Source organism: Rhipicephalus microplus, chromosome X (genome assembly GCF_043290135.1).
Source record: "Rhipicephalus microplus isolate Deutch F79 chromosome X, USDA_Rmic, whole genome shotgun sequence".
In the NCBI taxonomy this organism is placed as follows: domain Eukaryota; kingdom Metazoa; phylum Arthropoda; class Arachnida; order Ixodida; family Ixodidae; genus Rhipicephalus; species Rhipicephalus microplus.
Genome location: NC_134710.1, coordinates 45,166,574 through 45,182,064, shown reverse-complemented (window position 1 = coordinate 45,182,064; position 15,491 = coordinate 45,166,574). Strand labels below are relative to the sequence as shown.

The 15,491-nt window shown below is 45.7% G+C and overlaps 1 protein-coding gene across 2 annotated transcripts in view; it reads left to right on the top strand.

The window, feature by feature from the left end:
• LOC119175883 (uncharacterized) overlaps positions 1 to 15,173 on the top strand; it is a 766,025-nt gene extending 750,852 nt beyond the window's left edge. For both annotated transcript variants that reach the window (XM_075876430.1, XM_075876431.1), the window contains 6 exons: positions 4 to 135; positions 1,334 to 1,531; positions 2,435 to 2,626; positions 2,937 to 3,161; positions 3,342 to 3,429; positions 4,973 to 15,173. In XM_075876430.1, the coding sequence (XP_075732545.1) occupies positions 4 to 135; positions 1,334 to 1,531; positions 2,435 to 2,626; positions 2,937 to 3,161; positions 3,342 to 3,429; positions 4,973 to 5,184 (1,047 nt within the window). In that variant the 3' untranslated portion in view covers positions 5,185 to 15,173. The remainder of the gene's footprint in view (positions 1 to 3; positions 136 to 1,333; positions 1,532 to 2,434; positions 2,627 to 2,936; positions 3,162 to 3,341; positions 3,430 to 4,972) is intronic.
• The last annotated feature ends 318 nt before the right edge of the window (positions 15,174 to 15,491 follow it).

Sequence of the window (15,491 nt, the reverse complement as noted above, 5' to 3'; positions counted from 1 at the left end):
CAGAACCTGGTCGCCGGAGCTCAGGGTCTGAAGCGTCGAATGTTTTTCCTTGTGGTACACGGAGTCATGCCGGATGAACCAAAAACGATACTGAAGGTAACGGAGGACACCACATCGCGAGAAGTTATTGCTCAAGTAAGTGAAGGATTCTCACGGCATATTTACTTATATTCATTCCCAAGCACACAAGTCTCCTTGGTGACTTAGCGTGCGCGCAGAGCCTCTCAGCCATGGCGTTAAAAGTAGTTAGCCCAGTGAGGCTTTTCATTATTACAGGGAGTCGCACTTCCTAAGTTTTCCGTTGGCACGCGTTTTTCGACATTAGGCTGACCGCATTTGCTAATTAGAACGTCCCACTTGATACCTTGCTGTCATCTTTTTTTTTGGATTTTATTTAGCGTGAAAAAGTTTTCTGCAAGACAGACTTGTATACGACTTATATTCGGTAGAGCTCGGACACACAGGTTGGGAACCATTGCGGTGCTTTTTCAACGTGCAGGATCCTGTTGGTGAGGGTCCGAGAGCTCGAAGAGACACAGAGAACATTGGCGATGAAACAGTTTCTCTTTCAACTCGTTTAACAAAAATCTGAGAAAAAACATGCAAATTCAATTAAGATGTATCGAATTGTGTGGACTAATCAAAATTTAGGTTTGTGTCCTTTGCAGTATAAAAGTATAGTTGGCGCATTGCTTCATCGAGCACGTGTAATGATTTTCGATCTGTTGCACTTCACCTTTAACGCTCTGTATACAACAAGTATACTGCTTACCACGTGTATCGCACCCTCAATACACGTGGTACAAAGTGTACACCATTTACAACTAAATATGAAACAACTACGAGGACATTCGGTAGTACACTCTCATTAAAGTTTATCAAGAAAAAGGACTTTTTTGAATTAGAGGAATAGAGAGGAGCTTGACTAAAAAAACAAGCGTTTAAAGCCACGTCACATGCTCATCTGGCTGGTTAATGAACATTGAGTCAGTGTATACTTAGAGCACCATTCATGTAAGCCCAGTTATTCCCTTAGTACTTTTCTGGGTATTAAAGCAGCTGCCACACTCGGTCAGAGTTCCATCTCATTTCCACTTGGGTGGCACAAAGCACGCTCCTTCCCACCGCATCGTTCTATTTCTTTTTTTTTTTTGTTGGAAAATTAAGTGTATATCTTTTTTCCGCAAACTAAAAGGTTGAGTCGCTCTCCATCCTTCTAACTAAGAAACCTTCCACATCTTTTTGAGCTTCATCACAAAGTGCGCGGTCGAGCCCTTGTGATACGACGATGTCACCATATAGAGGTTCGTCTCGTTGCTTCTGCTAACTGCAGGCGCTTCAAAAGGCCAACAAGCCGAACGACAGTCTCGATGACTATGTCCTCATGGAGGAGGCGCAGCCGGGTTGGGGCCGAGTTACCCAGGAAAAGAGTACCACGCAGAGGATCCTAGACCCGGACGAATGTCCGCTGGCATCGCAGCCTGCCGGTTCCAGCCCGGATAGCCGTTTCATACTGAAAAAACTGGCCGACGTGAGTCTCTTCTCTCTCGAACGTTTCCAGGTGTCCCACAAAATCCTAGGGCTATTTCGATATTCTACACACTTGCTCCAGTATGTATAACAGCGCAAACGGCAAAAAATATTAATAGGTGACATTTTACGCGAACATTGAGTCCCCCTAATTTGTCCATGCTGAAACTTGTGCTCGCGCACTGCAATGAACGTACTAGCGTTTTATGGTCTTCATTCAAGGCACGTGTCGTTAGGCGATAATTGCAATCTTCGGGCAACACGGAACTTCGATGTGACGCTATAGCGTTTTTTTTTTCTGATCTTCACCCACTGGTTCTAAACTCGCATGACCTATAGCCGAGCACCATGGCCGATGCTCCGCCGCGGCCGGCATATACGGAAGTAATCGTATTAGAATTTTGAAAACTTTTTTAGCTGCAGCCGCCGAGAACAAATAGGAAAATGTGGACGACACAATGCGCTCACTTAACCCCTTTTATTTTCCGGAAACAATCGCCTTTTATGTTCCGTGCGCAGCGGTGCCACATTCTCTCCAGCTGCCACATCCTCTCCAAATATTTTTTTACGGGACTCAAAACTAGCGTGAGTAACGTGTGGAAGCGCTGTAAGATTTATTTTGAAAAAACAAATAAAAATGCCAATAAGACTTTTTTTCTTTTGGAAAATGAATTTCCGGGAACTGTATATAACATCAACCGTGTTGCTGTTACATACATCAAAACGGTTGCTATAGCTGCGTTGCCTAATGGAGCGACGCCGATACCGCGAACTTGTACCAGTGCATATCCGCAAAGCTCGTGTTATTAAGCGTGTGCACAGTGTAAATATTTATGTGCCTTGTGCAGCCATTCAAGCATGGCAAGCGAGCACGCGCCATTCGCTCATTGTCGCTCACGCGCAGGACCCGAGCACACGGGCGTGGATGACGACCATCAAATCTTCGAGCAACAAGGAGCACGGGAACGCGGGCTTCATCGGGTGGTGTGATGGCGAGCCGGCCTACTTGGTCTGCGTGTACAACGTCTCCGCCGACCAGCCGTATGCAATTCTGAAAGCTCCTATAAGCAGCACTGCTCAGGATATTATTGCTCAGGTACGTACACCTCCAGGGTCGATAGAGATTGTAATCATAAAATATCCGTTATTCTCTATCTTATTGGAAGCTTTGAAATAAGCACTATACCTGGTATCTTTAATACTCATTTTTATCGGTCGATATATCTTTTGTCCGTCATAATGGTTCATGATCAACTCAAACGTAAAGCGTGCGCCCGAAAAATAGTTCAACAGGGGATGTCACCGGAGCCAAAGATGTAGGTGTGAACCGACGCCTAAAATTAGGGTTGGCTTCGCAGTAAAGACTGTATTATGGTAACCACTGTAGTAATCCGACCTTTGCGCAGGCTCTGACGAAGGCCCGACGCACGGAGGACCCGAACAACTTTGTGCTCGTGGAACAGGTGGAGTACCCGTCTCCATTAACCGAAAGCGTGCCGACGGTCGGCTCTTCGGTGCGGCGCCGGGGCCCCTGCCGCGGTCTACGCACCCTGATGGACGACGAGAACGTCTACCTGGTGCAGTCCCAGTGGAAGGGCCGCGGATGGTTTGAACTGAGGGAGCGAAATGAGGTGAGTGGTCTGTGTGCGATTGCGCAGACTCGAAAAGGCAGCCGGATGCTTTACTTTGTTGTTGTTGTTGTTATTGTTGTTGTTGCTGTTGTTGTGGTCGTCGTTGTTGTTGTTGTTGTTGTTATGTTTGTTGTTGTTGTTGCAGCTTTGAAAGATAAACTGTTTCTTGTCTCGTTTCAGGGCTTGAGCGAACGGCGAAAGATGAGCGCCCCTAAATGCTCCAGCTTTTATCGCCTCAGTCGTCTACGCAGCTCAATCAAATCCAAAGGTAAGCAGCACTGTACCACCACCAAGCACTGTAAAAATATGGCATTTGCCAAGTTAAACTGTATAGATAGGGTAGAGTAGGTTCAAATGCAATAAAAATATGAATATATTGAATATTCTGTCATACTTCACTCATGGCCATAAAACATCAATGCAGAAACTTGCCTTTGGATTAAAAGTATGTCCTACATAATATGACCATGTTCCCACTGTTCAGAAGTTTATTCTAAAGAGAAATAAAAATGCACCAGATGTCTTATTTTGCCCCAACCTGCTGGGCGAAATGAGAAAATGCATCGGGAAAAATGATACATTGTCAAAAAAAAAGTCCAACAGTTTTTGCTGTAGCAACACTTGAAATTCACTCCGTAAGCCCCGGCGCAGTCTTCGCAAGCCCGGTCATAGCACTCTACGAATCAAATTTGTCGAGAACCCTGGGCCGTGCTGGTCGAACACTCTTAGCTAATCAGACACCACCCGTCTTTCTTTGTGCTAATGTTATATTTTGTTAATGCCAACACTTCATTGGGTTATTCATCAATAAAAGGCTATATACATACTAACGCATCTTTTTTTGTCTCTTTTTGCCGTTTTGATGCAGAACTGCATGGGTGTTTTGTGGCTTTAAGCTTCGCCAGCCGGGCTTTGCAAAACTGTGCTAGCTTCGATTTTTTTTGAGTGCTTGTTCTTGTTTGAAAATTTGGTATTGAAGAAATGTTATTAAAACTCTATCCCAAAACGCGTTTGTGAACAGCTTGGGAGAATCTTCCAAGTTTATCATGCGTTTATGGAGAGCATTTTTGGGGACGTGGAAGAACCTTGACGCAGCGCGAATGGAGCGAGTCCTGTCTTAAACAGCAGTGTGTCCTCTTTCAAATGTCTTTCTCGAAGAAAGCTTTATATAACATTCTCTGGTACTTCCGAGCCCGCCTAAACAAAGAAATATAATATATAATGAGTGTAAGTAAATGGTTTCCTTAATAAGACACTTTCAAAGCCAATTCGATGCCTTTTTGTCGAATTTGGCCCTCTCATGTGCCCGAATTCAAAACAATTTCAGCTTTGTTTCTAGGCAGCAAATGAACTAAACTTTTCCATGTAGCTAGTAGTATAAATCAACAGAATAAATAGGCTGTTGTACTGACACTGGAAGAGCGCCATGCATGGATCCGAAAATTTGGCCAGCACAATATTGTCCCTTTTTGACGAGTCACTAAAGCACACCAGCACAGTAAATTTTCCCGCGCGAACGCTGCGAGCAATCGTCAGCTTTTACAAATGAAAAGATAGACAAGGACATGCACAATTATCGCTGAAAAAGAGAAACGATGGAAATTATTTTTTTTTTGTATTAGCTACAGTGGCCGGCAGAGTCAAAATGTGGCGTTTTGCTGAGTGTCTCATTTCAGCCCAGTCTACCCTAAATTGAGGTGAGAGTTCTGAAAAGGATATGAAACAGTAAACGTCATACAAATTCCGAGGCCTCTCTTTCTGCGAATCTGGCGCAGAGTGGAACCACTGAGAGGAGAACCGTGTCTTTGCAGAGCGTGACAAGTCGTGCCCGTCGCCGAAGCAGTCGCCAGTGCGCTCGGCAGCGGCGGACGCCGGAGCGTCTTCTTGCGAGCCGTGCACGAGTCGCGAGCCCCGCCAGGTGCACAGCGAGGGCGAGACGCTGTCCGACGACGACGCGCCGCCAGCCGCCATGGCGGCGCGCCTGCGAAAGATCTCCTTCCGGAAACTCAAGGTGTGGCGCTGACCCGCCGGTCATTTGCAGCCGCGGGCTGGCAGCCACCGCCAGCCCCTCCACCACGTGGGTGTTCAACGGCCTTCATCGGGTGCGCGGGCCACGGCCGGACAATCTAGTCCACCACGACTGAAGCTCGCCGGCTCTTGGTGCTCCTCCGGCCACTGCGCACACACACTAGTCATATGGGGGCCCCACCAACGCCCTGTTGTTCGCTGCGCGCCTCTGGTCACTCGCGCGCGTCACTTGTTGCTTGAGAGTCGCGTGCACACATCCGCGAGCCTATCTATATAAATACATATTATTGTATGTACATATACATATTCTATATTTACACGACACATTCTATCGCGCCTCGCCGTTGTTGGCTGTGCGGCCCGTCTCCTTGGTCCGGCAGAGAGCGAACAAGAAGGTGCGCCGCCCGAGTCAGACCAAAAGAGTATTTTCTCTTCCTCCACTGTGAACCGATCAAGCCCCGGTTCTCCTCTTCTCTTCGTCCGTGTGCGTGCGACCGTATTTAATAAGCTGCCCAAGTTGTTCCCATTCACAAACATCATCAGGTGTGCCGTTGCACCGATTGTTATCCGTGTCTTTGTATCATACACCGCTGCTGTTTTCTTTTTCTCTCTCCTTTAAAAAGTCTATATAGTCGACGTGGTGAGCTTCTTGAACGCTCGTGTTGTTCAAGACTCATTTCCAGTCCAGTGACAGCACTCTTTACTTGGACTGATCTGTGGTGGAGCGCTACTTGTTCCTTATTCTTCTGTTTGCTTGTTTCGTGCCATGGACCGCAAGGCTTTGTTACGCAGTGCTGTCTGGGCTAGGCGCAATTCGAGTGAGAGGTGTATGCATTGTAGTTTGTGCTATTACCGTGTGTCTTGGTGCGTACAACGACGGTGGTCAGGGCTTTCGGGAAGGGCGGGGAAGGGCCCTCTGAGCTGCCTTTCCTTGGCGGCGGCGGAGGGAGTGAAGATCGGGCTTGGAATCTCGCATCTTCAGTTGCGCAACTTGCAGTACCTCGACCTGTCAAAGGCATCCTGTAGCTCAGTGTTTCAAAGGCTGAATAAGAAGTCTTTCACAGCGTGCTATTCTCGTCACGTGTGTTGCCGTTGATGTCTCCTTTACCTTACGGGGAGCTACTACCCTTCAGAGCTTTTTAAGGAAGTCCACTAGCGTCCTCCTCAACCTATATTAATGGTGTACGCCCACTGCAACTCGGCTCTCTTGTGTATAATGCCAGCCGCTGCCGCATGCCCCACTTGGCTCCTTGCTCACAGTGCACACGCGCGACTAGACGCGCGAGTGCGAAGCTTACGGGCAAGAAGAAAGCAGAGGGAAATCGCTGTGCCTTGAAACTTTGTTAAGGTGAGCACTACTGGAACCAGAGCTGTGGTCACGGACGCCTTTGTTTAGTGACTGCTTTATAGGCGATACACTCCTTTGTTCAGTGCTGTATATATATTATAGCGAGCCGTAAAGAGGTCGTTACGAGTTGGTAGTACAGACGCGTAGCGTAAATATGATAACCATCTTGCACCAATTAAAAGCCTTCTCGAAACATTATTTGATTCTAAACTACACAAAAAAATGACGAAACGTAAGGAACACGTAAGCGTTATGAGTAACGAATAGCATCATCTCCACCACCAGTATGTTACTGTGTATTAGAATGAGTGACATGAGTGCTTACACCACTGTCTACAAAACAGATTCGATTTAGTGGGCGCGTCCCCTATTTACAGACAGTTCAGATATTTCGTGCAAGACAAAGTGTAGATTGAGAATTAGGTGCAGTATAGCTTACCGAAAAATTGTAGTTTATCTTGTGCTATCCATTCACAGGATTTTTAACCTATCTTCCTTAAAGCATTTTAAAAACCTAAGAGCATGTCTCAAAACATAGCGATTGTGTTTAACGCTCCATATAATTGGGTAATTTCGCGATTCATGTAACAGACTGCTCGATGGGGACTATCTTGATGTCGGCTTGAGCCTTATAATCGAAACCTTATAATAAGAAAAAAGTTGGAGAGTTAATAGTGTAGATAAGGGAGTATACCACTTGCATATTGAATACACTTACGAAAGGGCTTAGTGACCTTGGTAAAGGCAGCCAAACTTTTCATCGCGGCTACACTTTAGAGCTGTTACTATGGTAGGCTTGTGCCATCATGTTCTTTTGTTTGTTTGTTTAGACAGCTAATGAAGTCTGGTTAAACTACAGTAAATAATTCTCAAGTTACATTAGGACAAAGATAAGTGCAATACATGATACCCGCTGTTTAAATGCACTAGAGGGGCAAGGACTGAGGAAACAGCGGAGCTGGTAGCCTTACCCTTCTCCTTTTTCCTCCTTCTTAACCTCACTTCCGTCTCCCACCCTCTTGCAATACTGCACTATAGATGGCTATGCTATGCAAGCAGCTCGTTGGCGCATATCCACTTGCAGTGTCGCTTACTCGGCGATACTCCGGCTTAAGCAGCTCCGCTGTTAAAAATCTTTCCTAACAACGAGAAGTATCTGACCAAAAAGCATAGGCTATTCGGAATAAATGTTATCAGAAGGGGGGCAACGTTACGCGAAAAGGGATAGGAAATCATGAGGGCAGCAATCGACTATGCTACTATGATATGTGCAGAAGCGCTGTGCAAGAAGTACCGCTTCTACCGTCTGCTTCGTGTAACCTATTATTCAAAGTTTTTCGCGCTGTAACCTTTCATATATGATGCAGCTTGTCTGTCTGCTGAGCTCGGAAGTGGCAGTAGTAGAAGGGAAGACGAAAAAGCTACGTAGATACGAAGTTGAACATGTATACAAAGAAAGGTGCTTGCTGGCATTCGCCTGCTCGAAAATAAGTCCACCAATTCTTCCGGTAAGCTATACGTTTGTTAACTTGTCGTCTCCAGCGCCTGATGATCAAGTCACTGTAGGAAAATAAGGTTCCGTGTCACCCGCGAGGTCATCTCATTAACATTCTGTAGGCTATGTTAGTTCACCGTGTGTATGATCCGCTGTGTAAGCTGCCGGGAAGTGAGGGCTACTGTGATGTAGACCACTATGGCGGTATAAACTAACATATCTCAAGGGATTAATCGGTGACAGCAGGTTTAGCAAGTTACTTGTTTTCTGAACTGGAAAAGTGCACATTTTATACTTGCTATAGGCTTACATTAAAATCTATCGGGCTTCAAAGCGCCCCCCCCCCCAAATTTTTCTCGTGCCTTTATTTCTTAAGGTTATTCCTACGCAAAGATAAATTTGTTTGCGTAGGAATGAATTTTGTTTGTGCAGACAACAGCTAAAGCGAGCATGCTTTATATACGAGTAGAAAACGTCGCGATTGAAAAGCCACTTACGGCTCATTGCAAACACACTCATGTGGATGTTTGTAATGTATCCACATCGTACTCTACTCTCTTCTGCATCTGCTTATTGACTATCTGCTCACTGACGGGTCTGTGAAAGCTGTATCAAAGCAAAGCCATATAATATCCCTTAACCCCCTGCTCCCCCCCCCTTCGGCTCATGTCTTACATATGTAAATGCGTGCAAAGCAAGCAATTCATGACGAAAAAAGAATAGAAAGCCACTAAGGAGCTGAAGGCATTGCCTTAATTGTTTTATGGATCGTCACTGTGTAGCTGAGGTTGTATTCATGAAGAAAATGACGATACTGGAGTTTCGCTTAATTCACACCATCTCAATTTAAAGTCTGACCGAAAACTTCATGTAATCGCACAAGTATCGTAGCTTTTGTCATATTTCCAGGGCAATTCCGTTAAACTTGGCACTGAAAATTACCAAAAAAATACTCCAATAGAAATCGCACATTTCGGATCTAGATGCAAATGGAGATGAAGGATTAGAGTAGCCGAAGAAATGTGGCATCACTTTTGTCATCGCAGTTGTTGATGTCGATGCTGTGCGCCCTATGAAATAACATAGTACTAATCGAGCACTGCTATGTACAAATGTATCGGAAATCATTAGCTGGCAGCTTAGTAGCGGATTCGTTCTACTGCGTTCAAAAATGAAGTTCATTTGGTGGTATTATATCGTATTATGACAAGTTTTGCTCTGTGTGGCGGAAGCCTTCCAGCAAGAAAACCCAAAAATTTGCGCAGTGCATTTGTTCCCGTCTTAGAAACGCATGCCTTCAGGTTTCTAACTTAGCTCGTCACAAATGTTAGTCGTCTATTGACGATGTGCACATAAATGAAAAGCATTATAGTGACACTCATTAATGCAGTGGTTAATGTTTTCTGCAAAGCCAACCTAACAGCCCTCTGCACAGAAGTTGTGTTTTTTGCTCTCTGAGCGCTACATTGTTCCGCGATTGAAATGTATACGCAAGCGATACGCAGCACACTGAATTCGGTGGGGTGGCGGCTGGATCGGCTAGGACGGGCTTGTCTTCGAGACAGCGTCTAAAAGGCGGCCAGGCTTGTGACCGTCTCTCCAACGTGAGAACAGCGCGACTCAAGAGGGCACACATAAGAGCACATTGGCACGTGTACGGGTACAATCATCAGGGTCAAGTCAGCAGAAGACCAAGGTTCGTGTATTGGTAGGGCAAGAAGCGTTTCACTTAAAGTGCTGATACTCTGTGTAATGAACCAAGCGCTCCCTTGGCGATAACATTGTCAGAAATGTTCCAAAGCTAGTCGAACAAGCTGTCTCATAAGAGCCCGTCGGTGTTATTCATCTGCAGCGGAACCATAGCGGCTTGGATGTGAGGTGTTGCGACAAGCTGCTGTTGGGGTTAATATTGACAATGATGTCGTTAGCAACTACATAACACCCCTTTTTTAGTCAACTAGCCTGCGCAAAGACTCCGTGCACACCGACGCTGCACCGTACTGGGTGACCTGGCGGTTTTGTATGACGCGCAGGTATTCACCATTCGTTCATAGATAGGTGAACAGTTGTTAACCACATGAGCAAATGCATTTCGCTACACAAAGTCTCATTACTTCGCGTCTTATCTGACAGGGCGCCTTTCCTTTAATTTGACGAAGACCGCCAGTTTTATTCGTGTACTTTACTGATATCTTATAATATGTGAGTAGTTAGCAATACTGCTCGCCTGTTCTTGCTTTACTGTTATCTTAGAGCTGAGAATGATAAACAAGTGCTAGTATTAGCATAACATAGTGGAACAATCAATTCTGTTTTTTCACTTGTGGTCCTAGACATCTTTGTTTTACAAACACTCCGTTTAGTCATCACAGCATCGAATGCAGCTGGCTTAACTCGCCGTTTGCCCGATAATTTGTACGGGCATGTTACATTCATTAATCGCTCCGCACGTATTGTACAATGTTTCGTCCACAGCAGTATTAGCTTTGTGAAACAAAATTCTTACAAAAATCAGTTCAGTAGCAGACTTATTATACACCAAATAAGAACCCTCAAAAAGCAAAATTCTGAGTGTGATGTAATTTTGTAACAACTCTGTTCATGATCCGTCGCATTAACTAAAAGACTCGTTTCAATCACCAAAGTTTAGGGTGCTCCAGCCTACGAGGTGCGTATGCTTATCGAAAATACGAAGAACCATTTTTTGTTAATCATAAAAACGCGCGCAGTAGCACAGCACGTGTTGCAGCCCTGCGCGCGTGTTGCGTTTACTCCACAAAGGATCTCACGTGGCAGCCATTTTATATGTTTGTTTGTTTTATGCTGTTCGAACTCGCCTTGTTATTTTTTGACCACGCCCTTAGCAGCCTACACTCCATTACATGCACAACAGAAATCTACATCGTTGCGTTTGTTTGTTTTAACTGTTGAGAGCTGTACGCTTCCAACGTTTGCATTATCGACCACTCACAACACTGAAAACATTCCTCTTCGCTCGCCGTAAATTTCACTCCTCTCAACGTCGTTTCGGGTTTATTTATTATTATTATTATTATTATTATTATTATTATTACTCTTTGAACCATTCCAACACAATCGACAGTCTTTTCCTTTTTGTTTTGGTTTTTTATGTTTTACGAAGTGTTTTTCACCGAGTTTTTGGTGACCCTGCGCAATGACGAGCATTCCTTTTCATTTTCGCTTGTTTGCATTCTTGACTTCTCACAGTTACCTCGTGGTAGCTTACTCAGATCATGCAAGTTTACACGCATCCTCTAGTGTCATCCTATAGCCTTGCTTTTACTGCACTTTTCGGCACCGCTGCCACTCTGTGCCATTCGACCTCCCATTCGATTTTCGTCACAGTAAGTTGTTTTAGGGTGTGATGGACGGCCCTGTCTCAGATGCTACTGCCAGCGTAATTAGACAGTTTACTAATGTCACGTAGGTTTACTGAGGTACACAGCGACCGGGAAGATAGCAGCAGCAGCAGGCAAAGCGTAGCCAGGGAGCGAACAGCCGAGCGAGCCAGGCGATGGCAAAGTGCTTCCACATGTGTCCATCTTCTTCCTCACACTAATAAGATTTTTAAACACAAATATATTACATCATAATAATTATTAGGTGCAAAGGTTAAAAAAACGCGAGAATCATGGACACTGTTTCATTCATGCACCAAAATATATAAGCGCATACAGTATTTACACAACGGCTGATAGCCGCAAAAGCCACGAACGCTTTACAATTTTTTTTCGTGCACTGACATGCGTAAAGTAAACGTAGACATGACTAAGGGGGAGGGGGGAGGTAAACATTGACGCAGTAGAACAAGAGAGATTGAATATTCCTTGCTTGTTAAGCTTCCGGAAATTCTTTTGTCGCTTTTCTATACTTGCTCTAGCCTTGGTAGTCTGCGCTTACGACAAGCATGGCGCACTTTGGTGTTGACATGAAGCATCTGAAAGGGTGTTCTTGAAGCTATCTTATTCGTGGAAGATTCGCATATTAAATGGTAGATGTTTGGCTCTGTATATAAATGATGGCGCTTTCTTGTTTTTGTTTTTATTCCCTTGGACGAACTGTTCTTTTTAATAGTCAGGTGACTGACTACATAATTAATAGCTGTCGCGTGGGCTCCAACGTTGCGCGCTTGACACGGACTGTGTGGCGGCTTGTCCAACAGCATTACAAGTTTGGCAATGCCCCGTTTAGACGTGGCGAGAGACTTGCTTGTACGCTTAGGTCGTAATCGACCTAATCGACCTGTTACGCCAGGTCACAATCATCAGGCGGTGTTGGTGCTCCTTCGCCCGAGGCGGTACACTGGCGAAGTAGGGTGTAAGGGGAGAGCAGAAGAAGCTACGGAGCACTTGCGGCACGCGGTAGCGGCGGCGTCTTCTGAGCCAACTGAAATATCGCCCCGACCCCGTGTACTCTGCCGTTTCCCGTCCCACTGTTTTATTCGCCGGCCCGCTTTCGACGTGTGGGCCGGCGCCAAGCATCGTGCTGTGGTTCCTGTTGTTTGCAGCTGGTCGGTCCCGCGGGGTGATTCAGCGTGGTGCCAGACCCTGAGCTGCGCCGCGCGGAGGCGCTGGTGGCGACAGCGGGTCAAGAGTGTCCTGAACAGCAGCCCGACGACGTGCTTCTCAGTACTACAGTCTCACCTCCGCTTTTCGAGCTGCACACTCACAGACGTGCATGCCGCATAAGACAAACACTCACATGCTGGTTGTTTTACGTAATCGAAACCAAGTGATCAAGAAGTGTTCTAAATTCTGGGCATTTGACGCCAAATTTATCTAGTTAGCAGTCGTCCTCAGTTATTACAACTACCACTCAGTGGACAACGTGTTGCGTTATTGCGGGCCATGGTGCCCGCATTTTGATGTGGAAAAATGATTGTATGTAAACTTAGGTTCACCTGAAAATAGCTCCTGGTGGTCGAATGTTTACCCGGAGCCGCCCACAATGGCGGGCCTCGTAATTGTTATTTTTATTGTTATTGTCACGCAATACATCATCATTGCCTTGTGTCACTTAGAATATTTTGTCTAAGTGTGGTATCAGCGCTCAGTCGATATGAACAGTGCAAAATCATAAGGCGGAAACTTGACTGAATAAATTACGAGTGTACGAACTCCCAATTGAGCCTTGGTTCAGGTTACGTAAAGCACCCACTGTAATAACACAAACACACACACGCAGATGCGCAAGTACTAGTGCACATGCACAAATTCATTCCCCCCCCCCCCCCCCCCCGGTTGTTCTCTCCTCGTCACGCCTCATAAACCCCTCGCTGTACACTCTTCTGCGGCACCGAGTAACAGCATATAACAGTCTGCATGCTCCTGGGCGAAAAGTCAGTAAAGTCAAAAGTGAAATACGCGTGGCGACGACACCACTGTAGTGCCCCTCTCGGCCGTGAACAAAAGTTTGGTGATCAGATCATGGGGGACTACAGTGTTCTGGTGATATTATTTTCATTTGACCGACTTTCGTTCCGGATTCAAATGGAAGTTCGCGCGCCCTTCTTGATGGAAAAGTCCTTCCCCCGCCAGCAGAGAGCTGACGTCACATGCTAATTGAGCAACACGCAATGACGACAGCATGGCGATTAACCCCAAGAGTGCCGTGAAACAACCACCAGCGAGAAGCAAGAAATAGGAAGAGAAGAGAGTGAGAAGCTCGGGTGTCGGGAATGAAATCGTCACAATGAAACCACTTGAATGAAGGCCACTTGAAGGCGTTGGTGTGGCGTTGGCGCGAAATTTGGCACTGGTCGAGGCAATGAGAAGGAGCCTCTGCGGCGGTGGGATCGGCTCGCATCGCCTCGGCGCAACATTTCGTTCGCCTCTTATAAGCTGAAGTATTTTTTTCTACAAGCTCTTGCTGTATAGCATTGCGTTGACGGCGTACAACTTTCATTGTGCAGCCAAATTTTCGACAGAACCTGGTGAGGGGCCTCGACACAGGAAAGCTACATCGTAAAGAAGCAAAGTTGCAACTTAACGCATGTCAGCTTGATTTCTTTTTTCGCCTGATTCAGACCTACATACGAGAATATTTTGTGAAATCTCTATTCTCGCATACTTTCAGCGGCGGCCATGTTCCGGGACAAAATTCAAATGTGAGGTTCAGCCTTCGTATTCTGTAATGACGATTGACCCTCAACACACTTGAATGAAAACGCTTTCAGATACTATTTTATTATATGAAAGAGATGTAGTGAACGTTGCTAAGTAGTGTCCCTTTAAATCATCATTCTATCTACCTGTCATTGACCCACAAGCACACGTTTGTTCAGTCTTTTTGATTTAGCTGCAACCTGTACACTAATTCAGAGCGGCCAGCACTTTCATACACGCTTGAAAGTGCAGCGCGTGCCTCTGCGCTGTCTGCTTTGATTTGGCCTCGTGCAGAAAGCTGTTTTCCGTACACTCGCTACATCGAAAGCGCCGGCGTTGTGCAAGCTCTCAGTGAAACACGGCGCGACTCCGTGCCCGTTTCTTAAGGGTGCACCGACAAATGTTTCTCTAGTCGTGGTTACAAGAGTCATCCTAGCCCGAACGAAGGAGCACGGTCAGAGCTGGAATGCTTGTGTGAACACCATTGCCGCCCCACTGAGGGAGCGATTCACTTGGGTCGAAATCATATCTCGTTTGCTGCGTTTTCGGACGATACTACAGTTGCATCACAGGCCTCCATCTCTATGGACTTGTGACGCGATTTTATGCAGTGGCACGCGCCGCATTCTAGAAAACTCCTTCCTGAATTGCAGTCAAATTGAAGAGACATACCTGCATGCACACACATATTCCTCCCCCCCCCCTCCTCGGTCACCATCATGACTACCCCTCCCCTTTCCCAAAAGCGTATTATAACAGGCCAGAGGCGTCCTACTCACTCAGCTCTCCTATGCCTGTCTTAAATAACCTTCCTAACCTTACTACCAAACACACACATAAAAACACACACTGAAGATTGTATTTTAGTGTCTCTCTCTTGCTCTCTTGCACTGCGTTCAAGCTGTCGTGTGGTCGTTAGTTTGCGTTGCCGATTTTATTGCACGGAATTGTAAATTCTGTATTGTACATATATCTATGCCACCGGTATGATAAAATAAAGTGTATATATATAACGGCGTCAGTCTTTTGTTGTCGTTGCTCGCAGGATAAAATTGGTGAAGAGGCACACGAAGGCGGTTAGATTGCTCGTCTTACAGCCAAGCACACAAGAGGATCGTTCACCTTTGTGCAGAAAAGGACAATACGAGGGTGCCCGCAGATAAGATTGAACATGATGCCCTGGCCACCATTCCCGATTTTGATGCTATTTACTGTGGGCTAGGCATTAGCACTAGAACAATGGTTTCTAACTTTGTTTCGTGAAAAAAAAATTGTTCGCCCGAAAAAAAAAAATATACAACTTTTGGCACTCAAAAACTCTTTTCTGCAAATTT